A 22,224-nucleotide genomic window follows, 5' to 3' on the forward strand; every position below is an offset into this window, starting at 1 on the left:
AGATCAACGAGCTAGTCAAGTAGAGGCATACTAGTGACACTCTGTTTGTCTATGTATTCACACATGTATCATGTTTCCAGTTAATACAATTCTAGCATGAATAATAAACATTTATCATGAAATAAGGAAATAAATAATAACTTTATTATTGCCTCTAGGGCATATTTCCTTCAATAGGATCATTATAAGTGATAGTCTTTTCTTCAACTTTAATAGGTGCAGCTACTTTTACTTCTATGGGAGTATGATATTTAAACCACTTCTCCTTAGGGAGATCAACATGAGTAGCAAAAGATTCACAGAAAGAAACTACTATCTCAGAGTCAAGTCCATATTTAGTGCTGAATTTACGGAAAACATCGTTCTCCATAAAAGATTTAACACAATCAAAGTTAGGTGTCATACCTGACTCCTTACCTTCGTCGAGGTCCCAATCTTCAGAGTTGCGTTTAATTCTTTCCAATAAATCCCATTTGAATTCAATAGTCTTCATCATAAAAGAGCCAGCACAAGAACTATTGAGCATGGTGCGATTGTTATCAGAAAGCCGAGCATAAAAATTTTGAATAATCATTTCTCTTGAGAGCTCATGATTGGGGCATAATATAACATTGATTTCAGCCTCCCCCAAGCTTGAGCGATGCTTTCTCCTTCGTGAGGCCAAAAATTATATATATAATTACGATCACGATGAACAAGATGCATAGGATAAAAACTTCTGATGAAATTCCAATTTCAATGATTTGTAGTTCCATGATCCCATATCATCACATAGCCTATACCATATCAATGCGTCTCCCTTCAAAGATAAAGGGAAGACCTTCTCTTAATAACATCGTCGGGCATACCTGCAAGCTTAAATAATCCACAAACTTTATCCACATATATTAGGTGCTCATCAGGATGTAATGTTCCATCTCCTGTAAAAGGATTAGATAGCAGTTTTTCTACCATACCCGAAGGAATTTCAAAGTAGACATTTTCATTTTCAGTAGGTTCAGTAGGTTGAGGAGCAACTCTTTGCTCTACTGGTCGAGGTGAAGATACCCCGAACAAGCCCCTTAGAGGATTACTTTCCATAGTAACAAGTGACAGTAAATTTCAGCACACTATATAATTTTTTCCTTACCAAATTCCACCTACCAAAGGCGCTTCACTCCCCGACAACAGCGCCAGAAAAGAGTCTTGATGACCCACAAGTATAGGGGATCTATCATAGTCCTTTCGATAAGTAAGAGTGTCGAACCCAACGAGGTGCAGAAGGAAATGATAAGCGGTTTTCAGCAAGGTATTCTCTGCAAGCATTGAAATTATATGTAACAGATAGTTTTGTGATAGGATAAATTGTAACGAGCAACAAGTAACAAAAGTAAATAAAGTGCAGCAAGATGGCCCAATCCTTTTTGTAGCAAAGGACAAGTCTGGACAAACTCTTATTTAGAGAAAAGCGCTCCCGAGGACACTTGGGAATTATCGTCAAGCTAGTTTTCATCACGTTCATATGATTCGCGTTCGGTACTTTGATAATTTGATATGTGAGTGGACCGGTGCTTGGGTGCTGTCCTTAATTGGACAAGAATCTCACTTATGATTAACCCCTATTGCAAGCATCCGCAACTGCAAAAGAAGTATTAAGGTAAACCTAACCATAGCATGAAACATATGGATCCAAATCAGCCCCTTACGAAGCAACGCATAAACTAGGGTTTAAACTTCTGTCACTCTAGCAACCCATCATCTACTTATTACTTTCCAATGCCTTCCTTTAGGCCCAAATAATGGTGAAGTGTCATGTAGTCGACGTTCACATAACACCACTAGAGGGGAGACAACATACATCTCATCAAAATATCGAACGAATACCAAATTCACATGACTACTAATAGCAAGACTTCTCCCATGTCCTCAGGAACAAACGTAACTACTCACAAAGCATATTCATGTTCATAATCAAAGGGGTATTAATATGCATATAGGATCTGAACATATGATCTTCCACCAAATAAACCAACTAGCATCAAATACAAGGAGTAATCAACACTACTAGCAACCTACAGGTACCAATCCCAGACTTAGAGACAAGAATTGGATACAAGAGATGAGCTAGGGTTTGAGATGAGATGGTGCTGGTGAAGATGTTGATGGAGATTGGCCCCCTCCCGATGAGAGGAGCGTTGGTGATGACGGTGGCGATGATTTCCCCCTCCCGGAGGGAAGTGTCCCCGGCAGAACAGCTCCGCCAGAGCCCTAGATTGGTTCCGCTAAGGTTCCGCCTCGTGGCGGCGGAGTCTCGTCCCGAAAGCTTTTTGCTTATTTTTCTTCGGACAAAAGACTTCATATAGCAGAAGATGGACACCGGAGGGCCACCAGGGGGCCCACGAGGCATGGGGGTGCGCCCAGGGGGTAGGGCGCGCCCCCACCCTCGTGGCCAGGGTGTGGGCCCCCTCTGGTATTTTTTCCGCTCAGTATTTTTTATTATTTCCAAAAAATGATTTTCGTGGAGTTCAGGACTTTTGGAGTTGTGCAGAATAGCTCTCTTATATTTGTTCCTTTTCCAGCCCAGAATTCCAGTTGCCGGCATTCTCCCTCCTTATGTAAACCTTGTAAAATAAGAGAGAATAGGCATAAGTATTGTGACGTAATGTGTAATAACAGCCCATAATGCAATAAATATCGATATAAAAGCATGGTGCAAAATGGACGTATCACAACACATGTTAAGTGCTAGTTTGAAGGAGATGTGAACCTTAATGAATGCTCGAAGTGCACCTTCCCCATCGCTTTTGCCAGCCGGGGTTGTTTCCAGAATAGTCTCGGTCTCATCAGCTGCTTTCTTGATCTGGGCACGCTATGAACAGAAACGGTATCAAAGTTTTAGGCAAGCGAAGATGTGAATAGTGCGAATGGAAAAGCAAAAAGGGCAAATACCACAAAGTTCATCATTGGAGCTGAAGGGATCACTGAGTTGCCTTTCCTGACTAATGCGTTGTATTGGTGCTGGGCTACCTCATCAAAAACGGTGGGTTCTTCCAAAATCTCCTCAGCATACGCCGGCTTGCATACCTCCACACGGGTACTTGCAAGAAACCATGTGAGATAGTTGTTGAACGCGGTCGGGTAGTGCTCACAAAGCTGGGCTCGTTTTCCAGCCCTAGCTTGCTCCACACATAGCGCGAACTGTACGACATACTTCCTGTGATGCTTGGCCCAATCCTTGATATTCCGCTGCTTTTTCCTATCCAACCTGCAAGTTAGAAACAGAATATTAGCATCATCAAAACCGCCGAGAAGATGCTAAGTGCTCAAGGTTAATTATATCATACGCGTGTAGCAACTTGTCCGTGTCCTCCCGCTCCGGCGGGTGTGGCTGGAACAAACCAAACTGGCGAAACACCCGATGTGGCAGGTGAAGCTCAACCGCCCAGTTGCATATCAGTGGGCACCGCATATGCCAGAGATCCCTATCCCTAGTGCACATCGGATTCAGCCTGAACTCTATAGGGTTACCAAAACTCTCTCCTTGTCCATACAGCTCCCATTCCACCTGCAAAATGGGATAGAATGCAAAATTGATATCGAGTTACGATAGAAGCATGATAATCACTTATGAAACGTCGATTCACCTGCTCAGGCGTGATCGCGTCCAGCTCGCTCTTGTACAACTTGTACATGACGGAGGGATCATCCGTCGTCTCATTTAACACATCTCACTTGTGAGCCCAAGTGGGGAGCCGTAGTGGGTTGTCTTTGTCGTTCCAATCCTCGTACTTCATGGTCTTCGGTCGTCCAACCGGCAAACGCTCCCAGCTCCATATGGAAAGTGCGAGCAGACAACCACCAATACCTCCAGATTGCCTACAACAGGCTTCGTCCAACTACACATAAAAGAGAACATGGTTGAATTAACAGCAAGAGCGCATTGATAATGTATCAATGAAGTGAAAAGGAAACAACTTCATACCTGTCGATACAAGTAAGCCAGTGTCGCCGAACCCCAACTCCATTTGCTATCGAAGACGATCAACGCCTTCAGCCACATCCATGGAGCATTCTTGCATGTGCCATCAGCAAACATAGTCCTGGATATCACGTACCGCATGTAGACACGAGCATATGTCTTAACCGTGTCCTCATTAGCATCCTCAGGGCAAGTACCAAAGTGCAATGTAATCCACGTGAAAGGAGCACCGGCTGCGACTCTTTCCTTCTTCTTGTCTTCTGCTTCTAGTTCCCAAGGCTCCGGAGGAACCATACCGATAAGGGCATGCATCTGCGCGTGCCACCCATCAGAATCGGTGTTCATACATAAAGGGTTCCCATCGATTGGAAGACCGGTGATCATAGTAATATCCTGCAGCGTCACGGTCATCTCCCCGGTCCGAAGATGGAAAGTGTGTGTCTCCGGCCTCCAATGATCAATAAGCGCGGTGAGTGCTGCAGCATTGTTGGGTGGCGTCGACCGGCTGACAAACTGAATGAAAGGGAGAAGTCCTGTCTCCCTTACATACGGTGTGTATTGCTCATCATAGCGCATCCACCCAAGGGTGACCCGTGAGACCGAAGCCTCAGAGGTGCAAACTCCTACAAACAAACAAATCATTACATATGGGGCATTTGTGTTTGAAATAAACACGAAATTCATAACACCGGCAACTTTCATTATTACCCGTTGCTCCACCGACATAGCGTACGACCGGTGTTGTTTGTTCCAGTGATCATCGAGAAGCCAAACCATCCTAACAATTTAAAAAAATAACTTTCTTGTCAACACAATTATCTTTTCAATACAAATAAACTAAAGTACGGCTACTAGATGCAAAATTCAAAGCATATGTATCCAAAGCATTCTTGTCAATACAAATATAATTTCAACACAAATGCCCCATATGTATCCAAACTAAACTAGGCCTACTTCATGCAAGATTTAATACAAATCTCTTTTCCATATAAAATAACATGTCAACCTATGTATCCAAACCATATCTTTTCAATAAAATATACTAAGCTAGGGTTGCTAAATTAGGTACATGCAAGATTGTAATACATGCAACATTCAAATCTAATCAAATCAAACAAGGGTTCCTCAAAATCTTCAAAATAGCATACATTATATGGATAGAAAGAAGAGGATCGGAGGAGGGTACCTTTTAGGATGGATTGGTGAAGGAATTCACAGACCAAATCGTCAGATCTGATTGATTTCGGAGAGGGGATTGAGAGGGGGACTGGAGAGGGCCGCCGCCGGCGTCCCTTCTGTTCTGTTCTGTAACTGGCAATGGGGTGGGTGGGGGAGGAGAGGGTCGGCGCGGCTGGATCTAAGTCACAGTGCAGCATCCGACGGCTAGGCGCTGCACATTACATGTGTGGCGCCTAGCTCAGAGGTGCTGCACTGCTGAGGTGCGGGGCCCAGGGCTGCCACGGTGGACTGGCGTGCAACGCCCCCGTGCTAGGCGTTGCACCGTAGGATGCGGCGCCTGCAACGCGGGCGCTACACAAAAAGATCAGAGGAGTGAAATTATTTCGCGGGCAGGTCAAAATTGTAAAATTTGCCTCCTTTGCCATTCTCTCACTGCGCGGTCCGTGCCATGCCACTCCGCCCAGCAACCCAGACCAAAACAACGCCCCCAATCGACGCCACTTGTCTAGAACCTTCCACCCGCGCCGACCCCGAAACCCGCGCGCACCCTCCTCCGCCTCCGCCATGGCGCGCGCGACTGCCCTGTGCATGTTCCTCGTCGCCGCACGGAGCATCTCGGTCCACGGCGCTCAGTACGCCCCGCCGCCTGCCGTTGCGTTCGCCACATCGGCCGCCGCACGTGCTTTCTCCACCCACGCCGCCGCCTACGGCCCGCCGGCAGCCTCTTCCTACGGCGAGTTGGCCTCCCCTCGCCCCTCCTCCGCCCACGCCGCCGCCTACGTCCCGCCGGTGCCCGCCTCCAGGGCTATCGTCGGCCAGGCCCTGCCGCCGCCGGGGTCGGCCCCTGGTGGACCTCGTCTCCCGCGCTGTCCCAAGGCCGGCGCGCTCGCGGCATTGGTCGGCGCCGGGATCTACATGGCTCTCGCGCCCGACGATGACGAGGAGGATTTCCCGGGGTACGTGTACTATTTTACCTCTTCTGTTTGAATCAGACGTAGTTCGTGGTTCCAATTTGCTACAGTGGAAATGGGGGACAAATCAGTGCAGAATTGGGGAGGAATAGGGTTGGATCCCTGTATTGTGGTGATATTAGGTGAAGAGCACAGCTTCTTGCTACAGATTTAACTAGCTTTGGCCAATTCTGTCTTGTTGTCATTCACTTGTTGGGACAAATCTCTACATCTTGATCGAGCAGCATTGGCTAACTGAATTTGTTGCTTTGTCATTTCAGAGCAATAACGGGTTGTTGGTCCACCAAGGCGGACTCTTCGGAGCGCGACTTAAGGGCCATCAAGGTACTGCTCCAGAACATTGATCTTAATCTGAAGAACATTGCAAAGGGGCAACAAGAGCAAGAGGCCCCCAAACCAGATGCGAGATGCTGGAAGGATATCCTTGACGATATAATCAGAAAAATCAATACCCTGATTTCGCAGCCCGGAGTCTGGAAGGAATTTCACACTCTCCTCATCTCCATCTTCTCAGGCTTGACTCTCCTCGCTGAAATGTTTGGGGATCCAGCTCATAATTTCCATTGCCCCTTCTCTGGTAATTTTTGAGAAAATCCTTTGTACTTTCTACTGCTTGACTCTCCTTAGTATCCAGCTCATTGTAGTATTTTGAGAAATTGCAGTGTTAATCAAATGCTTCCTATTGCACAGGTTGCAGTGAGGTGGTCTACATCTTCGATCTATCTCCCAAGGATGAAAATGACACTGGTGGCAGCTCTAACATGGTATCTACTCTACACTTTCCAATAATAAAAAATATTTTTGAAGCCACATCGACCATCGAACCAGGATCTTCACCTAATACTTCAACCACTAGAAATTATTGCTCACTGCAAGCATATTTGTTTTTAAATCTGACAAAAGAAATATACTGCAGTGCACAACAGAATATCATCAAAGCTTTATTTTGTTTCAATTCCGGTGTAAGACATAATAGCAGAGTAATAAAGAGTAAAGAGAAAAGGAGTAAGTGGTCAGCTGAAAGATTCTGGAAAGTACCACAGCCATAAATTTGGGATGGCACATATTGAACATTTCTTGCAATGCTTTTGTATTCTAAATGTTGATTTACATATATCCTACTCCCTCCGTACCATAATATAATATGCCTTTTGACACTATCATAGTGTCAAAAAACATCTGATATTAAGTTACAGATGGAATATCTAATTAGGATGGTTGAAGTACTTATGTGTAAAATGCATTTCATCTAGAACCATCAACACATTTGGGAAGAGCAAGCATATGTGAGAGAACATTGCAGGAAAATCTAAATTAAAATATAGCCAAAAAGATAATATGATTAATATGTGCATATAATAATAAGCTGGAACAAAAATTATTCTAGAGGGAAGAAAATACATTCACAAACATGTGGGTCTCACCTCTGTAGCCAAGATTTCATTGTTGAGTCATTGGTAGTGCCCAGAAATATTTAACTATATGCGACCAATTCGGCTATGCCTTTCTACAACATATTTATCTAGATAACCAATTTATCATCACTGTTCTTCTGTGTGTAGGACTGCAAGGATAAGGGTGCAAGCCTTGCGAGGTGGGAGTCGGAGCTGCACAGTCTGCTCCCCATGATTGGTGAGCTTGCTGATGCCTTACCTACTAAAGCCAAGGAGAGTGAAGCTGCTCGTGCAAGCGAAATGGTAGTTTCCTCTTGGCATTTAAGTATCTCATTTTATTATATTATGGTTTAGCTGCAAATTGTTCTCTTGTTGATTGAAATTCATTCACAGAACTCTCATGGAGATCTTTTTTGTTGTTGCTGCAGACTCGATCACTCCGTTAAGTCATCATCAGTCACTTCCCCGACTCTCAAGTTCAGTCAATCAATTCTGTTTCATTTTGGATGCTCTCAATTTTGTAGCTTAGTCACTTGCCTGTCTCGCAAGCGTGGACATCGATCCTATTTTTCATTTTACATGCGACTTGCTTTTGTAATGCAGTAACTTACTGTCTCACAAATTAGACGGGATAGACTGGTTAGATGTAGACCCCTTGGCTCGCACAATTCCTGCTCCTTATCATTTCCTTTGGTGATAAAGTGTAATCTATTTTCATGTTGCTTGCTGCTTTTACATCATATGGTTAGTTGGAGCCTCTTGACTGCAAAATTGTCGTCTGATCCTTAGCTATAAATTTCCTTCTGGTTGAGTGGCTTTATTTATTCTTACCAAGCATTTTTCAGTTTACTTAAATTTCACGCTCAGCAAGCGCACTGTGCAGCTACGCACTCAACGGCAGCATACTGTGCGGTTGCTACTTTTTTGCGCCAAACATAATGTTGTAGTTGTGTATGTATACTCGATTTGTTCTTTTCTCAGGGGGCACAAAATACATGTTTTGCGCCAAACTTAATTCATAGTGATGTGTATGTGTGGTTCTCTTGGAAAGATGTTAGTGGGAAGTACTATTTTTTTTTCGCAAGAGTGGTGCTTACGAGCTTAGTCTCCGCCAAACCATGCCTTAATTATTGCAATGTCAAGAGTTTCCCCCTTGATATCTTCTGCATCAGAGTGAGGCTTGTCTCAAGTCTTGAGCAGGTCGATCGATCTTGATAAGAAACTAGGCAGTTTTTTGATTAAATTAATCCATGAATAAATCATAAGCATGAGATTGACAGTATTGATAACACACTGATTACGATCTAACAGAGCATGTAGTACGCATATAGTAGAAACATCTACGCATAACGCTAGTACTGCTACAACAGAAAGAAACACGAGAGGGATAAACGATGTATACCCTCCAATCGGCCATGCGGCGGCGGTGGCGGTAGCCGCGGCATCCTCGGCGGCCTTCTTGTTGGCCTCGGCCTTCTCAGCGGCGGCACGGTCGGCGTCGGTCGACATGGTGATGACGAATGTGATGTGGACGTAGATGAATAGAAGCGAGCAGTCGCGTAGTCGCTACCCAAAAACCTAATCGCCCCTCTCCCGTACAGGATCCGGAGAGGCGGGGTTTTGGAGGCCTGCTCTCCCGTCAACCGTGTACGCGGTGAACGGGACGGAGTCGCCGGCGGCAGCAGCAGCAGAGGAACGACGTGGGCGTGGAGGCGGAGATGCGTTCTGTTTCGTGGCGGCTAGGGTTGGCAGCGCCCCACATATATATGTGCGGCTGCGCGTGGATCGTGGCCCCACCTGTCAAAGACTCTCCATTCCTGACCGGCAAAAAGAAGCGCATAGGAGTGAGCTCGGCTCGGCTCAATCCCGCAACCCGCGTCGTGGCGTGGCGTGGCGAGGCGAGCGGAGGAGGAGGAGTGCGCGAGGGCCTCATCTCTTCTCAAGCTCCAATAGCATGAGGAAGAGAATCCCTTATAAACCACTCCAACTCTCCTTTCACTTCCGGGGTGGGACTAAACTTCCCACCACCTTGCCATGCCACCTACATGGGCCCTTAGAGATCAAATCTGAAATTGTCATATGGGCTCTAGGCCCATCTCATATTTCAACAATCCCCCACCAGATCTCAGGGGCCCAGTTTGTCCTTTGTTCCAAACGCTGTTTTGATATACCAGCATCTCAGTGGAGACCGATTAAAGTTGAGCTCCACCTAGACCAAGTAGTTACACTCCTTCACAACTGAACAATGCACTATGCCTTGAATTGTCAGTTTGGCGTCAAGAAGTTTCACCACAAGTCTCACTGATACGAGGCTGTTGAAGGCCGACCCCTCGGGTGGAGCATATTAGTCACACTCCTGGTCTGTTCATGAGCTTGCTAGAGATCATCCCAATCTCATAGACTGTGACCAGCAATCGGGCTCACATAGGTGTGTTCCTCCAAAGATCGCTCTGTAGGATAGCATCTTGCTTATGCATATAAGCCTTGGAACACATTAAGACAGTAGTCATCCTTCCATACAGTTTCCGAGAGTATTGCATCTCAAACGGAGTGGGTTAGTAAAGTTACTCTCCTCAGTTCACCACTGGCTTGTTTTCCCAGGTCCTACTTCACGGGATCTCCGATCACATAGGTTGGGTTACTACCATGGCAACTCATGTGGGTCTCATACCCATCTCCCTTGATGCGTTATCTATCACAACACGTGATAGCCCTTTAGTAAAGGGATCTGCCAGATTCTTAGCCGTTTGAATATAATCCAACGCTATCACTCCGGAGTTCCTCAATTTTCTGACAGCTTTCAATCTCATTCTTATGTGTTTGTTGGACTTCATGTTGTCCTTTGAACTCTTCACCTTGATAATAACTGTTTGATTGTCACAGTTCATAAGGATGGCCGGAACCGGCTTCTCAACCACTGGCAAGTCCATCAACAGATCTCGAAGCCATTCTGCTTCGCCATCCGATGTGTCTAATGATGTTAATTCTGCTTTCATTGTCGATCTTGTTAAGATCGTTTGCTTGCAAGACTTCCAGGAAACAGCACCACCTCCAAGAGTAAATATATACCCAGTTGTGGCCTTCATCTCATCAGCTCAGAGATCCAATTCGCATCACTATACCCTTCAAGTACCGATGGGTATCCGGTATAGTGAAGTCCATAGTTCATAGTACCTTTCATATAGCGCATAACTCTCTCAAGAGCACGCCAATGTACATCACCCGGTTTGGAAACAAATCGGCTCAGTTTGCTAATAGCAAATGAGATGTCAGGCCTCGTTGCGCTCGCTAGATACTGGAGTGAACCAACAATCTGAGAGTATCTCAATTGATCTATAGCTGTGCCTTTAGACTTTCGAATCAGCACACTAGAATCATATGGTGTTTGAGATGGTTTGCAGTCCGAATATCCAAAACGACTCAACACCTTCTCAACATAATGGGATTGCAGAAGTGTAATCCCACCCTCATCATCTCTCAATAGCTTGATGTTCAAGATAACATCAGCCACTCCAAGGTCCTTCATCTCAAAGTTCTGAGATAGGAAGGACTTAACCTCCTCGATCAACTTGAGATTAGTCCCGAATATCAGTATGTCATCAACATACAAACACAGTATAACTCCTTCGCCCCCATCATAGCGATAGTATACACATTTGTCGGCCTCATTAACAACAAAGCCAACAGATGTCAACGTTTCATTAAACTTGTCATGCCATTGCTTAGGCGCTTGTCTCAGGCCATACAAAGATTTCACCAACTTACACACCTTTCCTTCCTAACCATCCATCACAAAGCCATCAGGCTGTTGCATATAGATTTCCTCCTTTAGCTCTCCGTTCAGGAAAGCCGTCTTAACATCCATCTGATGAATGAGAAGACCATGCGAGGCCGCCAACGAGAGTAATACTCGAATGGTGGTCAGTCTGGCCATAGGTGAATAAGTGTCGAAGAAATCTTCTTCTTCTTTCTGGGCGTAGCCCTTGGCCACAAGCCTAGCCTTGTACTTTTCTATTGTACCGTCGGGCCTAAGCTTCTTCTTAAACACCCACTTGCATCCCAATGGTTTGCAACCATAAGGACATTCAGTAAGCTCCCAAGTCCCGTTAGCCATGATGGAATCCATCTCGCTACGGACCGCATCCTTCCAGTAGTCAGCTTCTGGAGATGCATACGCTTCTGAAATAGAAGTGAGATTATCCTCCATGAGGTATATGAAGAAATCATCACCAAATGTCTTTACAGTCCTTTGTCTCTTGCCCCTACCAAGGGTTTCCTCATTATCCTCCTCAAGATTTTCATCATGTGTTTGATTATAATATTTCATCGGAATGGCAGGTTCAGGAGTCTCCTCAGATTCCTGTCTAGAAGTGCTTTGTACATCTCTCATGGGGAAAATGTCCTCAAAGAATGTAGCATCTTTAGACTCCATAATTGTACCGACCTTCATGTCAGGTACCTCAGATTTCACTACTAGAAATCTATAGCCAACACTATTCATAGCGTAGCCCAAATTAACACAGTCCACAGTCTTTGGGGATCGGCACATTAACTTTCGCCAAGCAGCCCCAGGTACGTAAGTACGAGAGTGTTGTCCTTCTCTTGGTCCACTTCTCGTAAGGAGTGATCTCGTTATCCTTTGTCGGAACTTTATTCAAGACATGACAGGATGTCATTATAGCCTCCCCCCACCACGCCTTGGATAAACCCGACGTATCTAACATGGCGTTAACCAAATCAGTTAGAGTACGGTTTTTCCGCTCGGCAATCATGTTTGACTGGGGTGAGTAGGGAGGCGTCCTCTCGTGAATAATGCCGTGTTCCGCACAAAAGGCATCAAACTCTTTCGAGAAGTACTCTCCACCACGATCTGACCGGACTCGTTTAATTTTCTTTTCAAGTTGATTCTCAACTTCTGCCTTATAGATTTTGAAGTAGTGTAGAGCCTCATCTTTACTATTTAACAAATACACATAGCAATATCTAGTGGAATCATCTATCAAAGTCATGAAATATTTCTTTCCACCTTTAGTCAACACACCATTCATCTCACAAAGATCAGAATGTATGAGTTCCAGTGGCGCCAAGTGTCTCTCCTCTGCTGCCTTGTGAGGCTTGCGAGGTTGCTTAGATTGCACACACGAATGGCACTTAGAACCTTTGGCTAAAGTGAAACTCGGGATTAAATTTGATTTTGCTAGCCGCGTCATAACACCGAAATTAATGTGACAAAGACGTGAATGCCATACTTCAGATTCATTAACACTCAAATAAATATTGTTCACGACTTTATTACATAGATCTGCAAGAGAAAGGCGGAACATGCCTCCACATTCATAACCCTTTCCAATAAATAGTCCATATTTCGTAACAACTAATTTATTAGACTCAAATACCAACTTAAACCCTTTTCTACATAAAAGGGAGCCACTAACGAGGTTCTTCTTGATGGCGGGGACATGCTGCACGTTCTTCAGCTGCACGATCCTTCCTGAAGTAAACTTCAGATCGACCGTGCCAACACCAAGAACAGAAGCACTCGCGCCATTCCCCATCAGTACGGACCCGTGACCTGTGGCCTGGTAAGAAGAAAACAATGAAATGTCAGCACACACATGAACACCTGCACCTGTGTCGACCCACCAATCGGTGGACGGCCAAACTGAAAATACAGCAAATAAATTACCGTACCCAGATGCACCACTCTCATTGTTGCTCACAATCATATTGACAGACTTGGAGTCCTGCCCTTGCTTCTTATACTTGTTTGGGCACTTGTTGGTCCAATGTTGAAGCGAACCACAAGTAAAGCAGCCCTCATCCTTCTTGTTCTTCTTGAAGGTCTTCTTACCCTTCTTCTTAGAGTCGGCACTCTGTTGGACACCGTTCTTTCCCTTGGGCTTGTGGGAATTGGAGTTCTTCTGATGCACCATGTTGGCCACAGAAGTTCCTTCGACCCCTTTTCCGTGCGAGTCCTTTGCCCTTGAATTTTGCTCAACACTCAGATGGCCAATGACATCCTCCACAGAGAATTCACGCCTCTGATATTTCAGAGTGGTGGCAAAGTTCCTCCAGGAATTGGGAAGCTTAGCGATTATGCAGCCCGCGACAAACTTGCCCGGTAACTCGCACTTAAGAAGCTCAAGCTCCTTAACAATGCATATTATCTCATGAGCCTGCTCCAATACAGGACGGTTTTCAACCATCTTGTAATCATGGAACTGCTCTATAATATACATCTCGCTCCCTGCATCGGCAGCCTCGAACTTAGATTCGAGCGCCTCCCACAAGTCCTTGGCAGACCGCACATGCAAATATGCGTCAACCAGCTTATCTCCAATCACGCTCGGAACTGCCCCGAGGAACACGACAGTGGCCTCCTTGAACGCCTTCTCCTGATCAGGAGCGATCGTTCCTGTGGGAGTCACACCGGCGACCCAGGACACGTTCATGGCCGTGAGCCATAAGGTGGTTTTAGTCTGCCAACGCTTAAAGTACGTCCCCGTAGACGGCGACGGTTTCAGTGCAGCAGCAAAACCAGAATTCGAAAAACTCCTACACACATTAGGTTTTTGGATTGATAAGAAATTAGGCAGTTTTTCGATTAAATTAATCCATGAATAAATCATGAGCATGACATTGACAGTATTGATAACACACTGATTACGATTTAACAGAGCATGTACTACGCATATAGAAGAAACATCTACGCATAACGCTAGTACTGCTACAACAGAAAGAGAGAGGCGGGGTTTCGGAGGCCTGCTCACGCGGTGAACGGGACGGAGTCGCCGGCGGCAGCAGCAGCAGAGGAACGACGTGGGCGTGGAGGCGGAGATGCGTTCTGTTTCGTGGCGGCTAGGGTTGGCAACGCCCCACATATATATGTGCGGCTGCGCGTGGAGAGACGTGGGCTGAACCCACGTCCAAGTCGGTAGGCCCACGATCCGACGTCTCAGATCGTGGCCCCACCTGTCAAAGACTCTCCGTTCCTGACCGGCAAAGCGGAGGAGGAGGAGTACGCGAGGGCCTCATCTCTTCTCAAGCTCCAATAGCATGAGAAAGAGAATCCCTTATAAACCACTTCAACTCTCCTTTCACTTTCCGGGTAGGACTAAACTTTCCACCACCTTGCCATGCCACCTACATAGGCCCTTAGAGATCAAATCTGAAATTGTCATATGGGCTCTAGGTCCATCTCATATTTCAACAGATCTCACGATCTGCCTCGTATATCCGTTGCAACCTATGGTTTTCTTGCTTCCGAATGAACTTGTCCCGAGTGAACATCAACTTGGGTACTTCAATTTATGATCAATTCAGTAGATATTAATGTACTCGCACCATCCAACGGATATGGCCTACCCGGTACAAACCGTTAGAAAATCCTCTCTCGCTGATTGTGGGCTTATGCAGTTACGTTTCCTCAATCTACGGACGACCGCTTGAGGTAAAGGTTGTGTTTTCTAGCTCAGTACATGTATTTGCTAGGATCGTGAAAAAAAAGTGATGGCGAAAAAATACGATTGACTCTCATGATGGTATTTCTTAAGTATCCATTCTCAAGCTCCTAGTGAAAACCTAGGCCCTAAAGGAGGCAACTCCAACACGGCAATACATTTTGTTCACGCATGTTCGTTTGGGTTGAGACGGACACATATAGCAGCCCAACGTGCCGACGCAAACGGATGAGTGTTCATTTTTTGTTGCCTGCGACCCATTTCAGGTCCAAATTTGGCCTGAGTTTGCGTCGCAGCGTCATGGTGCCGACCCAAGCAACGCCCGCTCTTGCCCTTCCATGGTCCGCCACACAGTGGCACATCCACCTCATTTCCACCCTTTCCCCAAAAACCCTCCCGCCCGCTTGCCATGGCATACGCGCCAAAACCCGCCGCCCCGTCGGCCTCGCTTCAACCGTTGACAAGCCCCGCGCCGTCCACAAAAGGGCGACCCAACCGAAGCAGGAGCAGATGCTGGCTCAGCACGCTGTACTGTACAGTCGGCCAAGAGGGCTGGCCAGAAGAAGGTGCAGGCTGGCAGGCTTGAAGCCGCCAACGCCACCGCCCTCATCGCCGCTGCCCAACAGGAGGCCAGCATCGCGGACAATCAGGCCCTCATCGCCAAGGCGATGCAGTAGGCCCTACTCATGCTAGGGTTCAACAATGGCTAGGGTCAGCACAGGCTCGTCGCTGCCGCCATGGCCGAGGCCAGCACGGGCTCGTCGGCAATCCGTCCGCCAGGGGTAGAGTCCCCGCGCATGTCCACCACGCCACAAACGTCCGGCTTCCATCCCCAACCGAAGGCACCTGCTTCTCCACCTATCTCGCGGACTGATCGCCGGAAGGGAGTGTGCTCACGCCGGCCACACCCGCGCCCATGCCCATCGACCTCAACGCCACACCTGTGGCCGGTGGGTCATCCACCGGGGGCAAAGGAAACGGCCACGTGAGATCCCAGTCGGCAACCGTCCCGATGCCCACCAACTGTTCGACGCAACGCCGGCGTTGACGAATGATGACCCGGCCAATCGTTTCATCATGCAGAACATCATTTTCGATGGCGGCGTGGCCAGGAGGGCATGGCCGACACCTTCACGCAAGGCCAAGTTGGCATGGATGGAACCTTCACGCAAGGCCAAGCGGGCATGGCCGGCACCTTCACACAAGGCCACGAGTTCTCGGACGACTACGACCAAGAGGAAGAAAATGAAGTGGACATCGAGGGGAAGTCTTTGTTTGCCGACAAGCTCACTCACCAAGCCAATGCACCAAGGAAGAAGAGGTAAAGCATTTGGATGAAGGCATACACAAAGGATGAGCATGTATACTTTCAATGACTTGAGACTACCTAACACGGCATGCAGTGGTCAATTTATTGCATGCAATGGAAGCCAATAAGCATTAAGTTTTTTCGTTTTCCTCTACACCTTCGTAGTGCACAACCTAAGATGAGTAATGCACCGGCTCAGAGGGAGTAGTGTATATCGAATTATAAAGACTTCCATGAAGATATTTTATCATAACCATCCACTTTACACATCTCTATTAAGATATTTAAGTGCACACAGTTCCATACATACTATATTCACACAAGTACCACAAAATCATTTGTAAACATAAGTGATTTTCTCACATTTAAGAGGATTTTTGTTTTAAACATGCCTCTAAGGATGTAATGTATAGGGAAAAAATAACTTTTGTCACATAATACAATTTAAATTTATCATAATTTATTAGCTATGATTACGGTTTGAAAAATGATTTATTTACAAATATTAAAGTTTAGTATAAATAAGAAAAGCTAAACAACTTCGAAGAGTGGTTCTTCCTGACGATAGGAAAACAAGAGCCGCCATACTCGCGGTCGTATAAGAGAGAGCAAACAAGAAAATGGGTAAACCTGAATGAGATAAGTGTTACATATCTGAAGGCATGATGTTGATACAAGTTGTCACTGCCGCGACCTTTCATAGAGACCAAAAGTAGCGCACCGATCTTGATACAAGTTGACGTTGTCGAGGTATCAGGGCTGCCTGTGCAGCAAGCATAGTGTATGTAGTATGTTGAGATGAGATTTCCTGTTGGCGCCCAGCAACAGCGATCACTACAGGAGACGGAGTGCGCCATGTCCTTGCGAGTTGCTCCATGATTTGGCATTCTGTGGCGCGAAGACAGTCCATCGGCTGGGGCATAATGAGCTTAACACCACCGTGCAAGATGCCAGAGGTGACGAGGGGCAAGGGCAATGGCGAATCCAGAAAGAAAATGGAGAATGGGTTAATAGCCAACGAAGAAAAAATTAAACGGTCTTCTGAAAAAGAAAAAGCCATTATATTTAACTCTTTTGTCCAAATAAACTAAACAATTATTAGATTACTGGAAAACATGTATTATTTAATGTTTTAAAAAAACATCAAATTTTGAACTAAAACTTTGGTATTGTCGATTTAAAATTTTAAACACAAGATCTGTATAACTCGTGCTCAAATTGACATGAAAAAAATTCAAGACCAGAATTAATAAGTAGTAACATGTTTGATCATACGGCCAATTTTCATACAATTCACACCAACTATAAGTACAACTAGCTAGCTCCTGACGGCCTCCAATTCACACATTTCCATACAATTTATTTACAATAATTAAACTTGCTAAAAAATGAGACAGACTACAGAACAAAACTAGCGTACAGGAACTAAATTGGCTACCATGTCCAGTTCAAAGCACGTGTCCTCTCATAGTCTCATCTACATTCTTAAGAAGTTGCTCCCTACTATAAGGTATTCTCTTAACATGTAAAGGGTCCAACAAAGCATGCCATGTCATCAGATACCAACCAATTACAAATCTTGTGTTGTCTTTCCCCTGGTCACCGAAGGGACGGATCTTCAGCCTTCCAGCTACCTACTAAAACGCACACGCGATACTACTTCCGGTGGAGTACTAGCCTTCATTTCCCATTAATGGTTCAGTTTTCAGCATGTTTTCACTAATTACAAACCGAAGCACCACCACAGCCCAACCTTATCTACTACTCCTATATCTAACAGAGAAAAAAAATCTCCAGGTCGTGTCTATCGCCTCCTCCCCTCCCAATCTTCCCCCAAATCTTTCCCCATGCCAGTGGTTAGAGCCGGAGGAGCTCCATCACGACCTTGCTGTTCTCCGAGCCCTCCTCGCGCCGGTGGACTAGCACGCAGGTGGTGAGAGTGGGGGAGCGCCCTCACGTCGTGGCTCTACTCTGGGAGTCTGGGTCATCCTCGCACCGGCGGCCTCGGACGAATCAGAGACGGCCATCTCGGCGCAGCCCGGGTTCCATCGGGATGGGTCACTGGCCTACCCCCGCCTCCTCGCTGCCTCCATCAACGCCGGCAAGAGCTGGAGTTGCCTGATGCAATCATTCCGCCACGGCCCTGCAAGCCATCACCGCGCAACTGATTCCTGCTCGCACAGGCGGCCTCGGATGCACCTGATGCGGCCATCCCCAGGCAGCGGATTGAGTATGTGCGCTCGACCCTCCTCTGCTTCGGGCCCTCCCTGTGCCGGCCGCCCTTGCCTTCACGCAACTGTGCCTAAGGACATGATTCGAAGTTTTAGCTGCAGTTGGCTTACCCTGATGGATACCATTAGGAACTTCTCCACCGCCAGCAACATCATCCTTTGAAGTCATCCGGATGACTGGTGAGTCCCACCTTACCTTTTAGTTTAGATTTGGGTTCCACGCCATGATTTACATGTCAGCATATGATGGGAAATGAGCATAACGTGCTAATTGGTCTCTTCCTTCGTTATATTGTTTTAGTTTTATTCATACAAGTGAATATCCAATCTCAGCAGACCCAATACAACTTCAAAGACCAGGTACACCACAGTTGGCCTCACTACTAAACTCGGCCTTTTGCTTTTTATTTTCCAGGTGTTGTTCAACCTTTGCAAATGATGAGAGGAAGACAAGGAGAATGATGCAATATTGTAAGTCGCATCCCTATTTTTCATTTATTGACCTATAGGCATGACTCCCTTTTTCTTGGTCTATTGCACGATATGTTCGCAGGTGATTCAGATTTACTCAATGTTTTTTCATCAGTATCTAATTATAGTTTAGGGTAGAATATGTATTAATCCTGTTTTTTCTTATGGAAATGGCAGGAGCATTGCCAATGCATCTACTTATTGGACGTGGACTGTCATATTCCCATCGGCATATCAAATATATTTCTTTATAGCAACGCCATGGATTTCCTATCATGTTTAGCTTCACTCCGAGGCAAGCTACACCCCCACCTCTCTCTCATGGAATTTTTATAGAACACTATCAATGAGACTGAACCTCATGTTTCAGATTTGTTTCAATGAGACTGAACCTCATGTCTTTTGGATTTGTCATTGACTTTTCCATTTATTTGAGGCCCAATCAAAAAAGTTTATGTAATTTTCTGGCTGACTTTCTTTGCCTACCTGCCCGGGACACTTTTATATTGAGAACTATAGTTGGTGCATTTAAGATCTGAACATATGTTTGGTACAAGGTAATTATGTCAGTAGCGTTTTGGGGGATTAGTACACTTGAATTCTTAGAAGACACTCTTTTCGACCCATAGCAGCAAGATTTTGGTCTTCAACTCTTTTGCAGGAAGAGTGCTACTGATAATACAAAGGTATACATGAAATAATAGATTACTGAAGAGTTGATCAGCTCAACTCCGTTGAAATATCTTAAGAGGATGAGATAAATACCTTCGCAAAAAAGCATAATGTACGCAATACCATCTGAAAGGAAAATTACTATCTCCAAGACTTCAACCACCTTATATGTAATGCCTCTGCCTATTGTTGACTCTCATTTGTGTGCCATATAGTACATTTATGTACTTGAGATAAGATGTAACATTTTAAAGTTATGCTGTTTATATCACCTTACGTTATGTGTGATATTAGGTTATTCCCATTTAATACAATTTTTCATTAATTGTCCATATTTCTATGGGAAACAACATCGTTTATAAATGACGCAAGAGCATATTTATCTTTATACTATTAATCATGTGTGCTTGGACACAAGTTGTATTGTTCTTCTTATTCATGTGGACTTCTAATCTATAGTTTTTCAACTAACGTTTCACGCATTTATCTCATGATTTTAGCATGTGTTCCCGCAGCAACGTGCGGGGTATCATCTAGTTTCATCTACTTGTCCGCCGGAATTCCCCGCGCTCGCTGCAGTCGGCGTGGAACCGCGGAGGGGCCTCCCTGGCTGCCACCTGGCAACGGAGGCCGTCGCAACACTACACTAGTCTTCGAGTTTGGCTAACCACCACACCTACTGCATGCTAGTGACTAACTGTACGCGGATTATAAAAGAACCAGCGTAGCCGCGCTATTTATTGTCCAGTGCCTCGCTTAGATTTTTAATTATTTTAAAACATTATTGAAACATGATTTTTTTTAATGTGAACACATTTTGAAAGTTCACGAACATGCATAAAAATGTTGGCCAATGCAAAAAAAGTTCATGAACTAGAAAAAGGTTCATGAATTCACTAATTTAAGAAAATAGTTCACAAAAATGATCATGGGTTTGAAAACAAAATCACGGAATTGAAAAGGTTCATCAAATTTTAAAAAATGTTCATCAATTTTGTAAAAAAGTCATCAAAATATAAAAAAGTTCATCAATTTTGAAAAAACATAATCGAATTTGAAAAAAAAAGTTCACAAATTTGAAAAACATTCATTGAGTCATCGAATTTGAAAAAAGTTTGTGAATTTTATAGAAATTATTCATTAATTCGAAAAGGTTAACGAATTTTAAAAGAAGCAAAAAAAGAAGAACAAGAAAATGAAACAAAAAATAAATACATGAATAGCGAAGGCGCAAACAGTAGGAAGAAGAGAAAAAAAGAAGTAAACGGGCACACCTATTGAGGTGGCTAGTTGGTTATTGTGGTTCGAATTGAAGGAAGAGCTCTGGAATTCGACTCCGGCCCCCACTTGTTTCTTGAAGTTTAATAAAAAAGGAAAAATAAAGAAAATGTAAATGAGCCTGCCTAGAATATTAAGATTTGAGGAAGCTTTGCTGATGGTTGCAGGTTTCAAGGAGCTGGTCATTGCTAAGTGGCTGGAACAAGCCTGGCTTCAGAATACACTAGATGATTGGCTAGGTAGAGTAAGGTTCCTGAGGCAATTTCTAAGAGGTTGGGGTGCAAATACCAGTAGTGAAATTAAGAAAAGGAGACAATAACTATTGCATGATATCAAACTGTTACATGCTCAAGCTATGCATTGAGTACAACAAGACGGGGGGGGGGGGGGGGGGGGGGGGGGGGTAGGGGGGATGCGCCCGATTGCAACGCAGAATAGGAAATGTTGGCGTGGTTGTGCGAGCAATCATTGCCTGGGCATGAGCATGAATGTATGGGCTGGCTTGATCGATATTTCTTGGGGGGAGGGGGGGGGGGGGGGGGGGTAGGGGGGATGCGCCCGATTGCAACGCAGAATAGGAAATGTTGGCGTGGTTGTGCGAGCAATCATTGCCTGGGCATGAGCATGAATGTATGGGCTGGCTTGATCGATATTTCTTGGGCTGGGCTTACCAAATGTATACTTTTCAGTAAAAACATATTCACATCATATTAAAATAATTATTATCCATTAATATATGTTCATAGTGTATTTAAAATTACTCATAGTGTATTAAAAAATGTTTATCTTCCATTTAAATTTTGGTAATGATGTAGTTCAAAAATGATCATGGCGCATTAAAAAGTGTTTGCCATGTATTCAGAAATTTTTATCATACATTTCAAAAATTGGTTATATTGTAGTTAAAAAATTTCATGACATTTACCATTCAAAATATATGTTTGTAGCTTTTAAAAAATCAAACTTTAAAAGTTGCTCTTGACAATTTCAAAAAAATGTTAAGCAAATGTAAAAAGATTGGACGTAAAACATTTGAAAAAAAATGTTCATGACATATAACACATGTTCACCAATATTTAAAAAATGTGCAAACATGTATTTATAAAAAGGTTTTACATGTGTTTAAAAATGGTTGACGTGTAACTACAAAAATCTTAATGTCTATTTAAAAATAATAAAATGGAAAAAATGCAAGAAATTAAAAAACAGGAAAATAAAACTAAAAACTAAAAACCAAAAGAAAGCCAGAGTCGATGAAAACACATAAAAAAAGGATGATTCTTCAAAACTACGACGCTAGA

At 44.6% G+C, this 22,224-nt stretch overlaps 1 protein-coding gene and 1 long non-coding RNA gene across 3 annotated transcripts; both read left to right on the forward strand.

Annotated features, from left to right (window-relative positions):
- Window positions 1-5,573: 5,573 nt before the first annotated feature.
- On the forward strand, window positions 5,574-8,313 carry LOC123150087 (velvet complex subunit B). 2 transcript variants are annotated; one of them, XM_044569882.1, is made up of 6 exons: window positions 5,574-6,093; window positions 6,369-6,432; window positions 6,574-6,685; window positions 6,799-6,872; window positions 7,671-7,805; window positions 7,931-8,313. In XM_044569882.1, exons 1-6 carry the CDS (start codon window positions 5,702-5,704, stop codon window positions 7,946-7,948), a joined length of 795 nt encoding a protein of 264 aa, XP_044425817.1. In that variant the 5' UTR covers window positions 5,574-5,701; the 3' UTR covers window positions 7,949-8,313. The 2 variants fall into 2 exon arrangements, with proteins under 2 accessions (XP_044425817.1, XP_044425816.1); XM_044569881.1 differs by having other exon boundaries at window positions 6,369-6,685.
- A 9,732-nt stretch (window positions 8,314-18,045) lies between these two features.
- On the forward strand, window positions 18,046-19,902 carry LOC123150568 (uncharacterized). The gene is made up of 3 exons (XR_006475196.1): window positions 18,046-18,682; window positions 18,918-18,973; window positions 19,151-19,902. It is a non-coding gene; the product is annotated as an uncharacterized lncRNA (long non-coding RNA).
- The last annotated feature ends 2,322 nt before the right edge of the window (window positions 19,903-22,224 follow it).

The sequence above is a fragment of the Triticum aestivum genome, chromosome 7A (genome assembly GCF_018294505.1).
Source record: "Triticum aestivum cultivar Chinese Spring chromosome 7A, IWGSC CS RefSeq v2.1, whole genome shotgun sequence".
Lineage (NCBI taxonomy): Eukaryota > Viridiplantae > Streptophyta > Magnoliopsida > Poales > Poaceae > Triticum > Triticum aestivum.

Bases quoted from the DNA above. Each gene is read 5' to 3' on its own strand.
- LOC123150087 (XM_044569881.1), top strand. From the start codon at position 5,702: ATGGCGCGCGCGACTGCCCTGTGCATGTTCCTCGTCGCCGCACGGAGC. The intron at 6,094-6,368 runs GTACGTGTACTA...TTGTCATTTCAG, and splicing joins GACGAGGAGGATTTCCCGGG to AGCAATAACGGGTTGTTGGT. The intron at 6,686-6,798 runs GTAATTTTTGAG...CCTATTGCACAG, and splicing joins TTTCCATTGCCCCTTCTCTG to GTTGCAGTGAGGTGGTCTAC.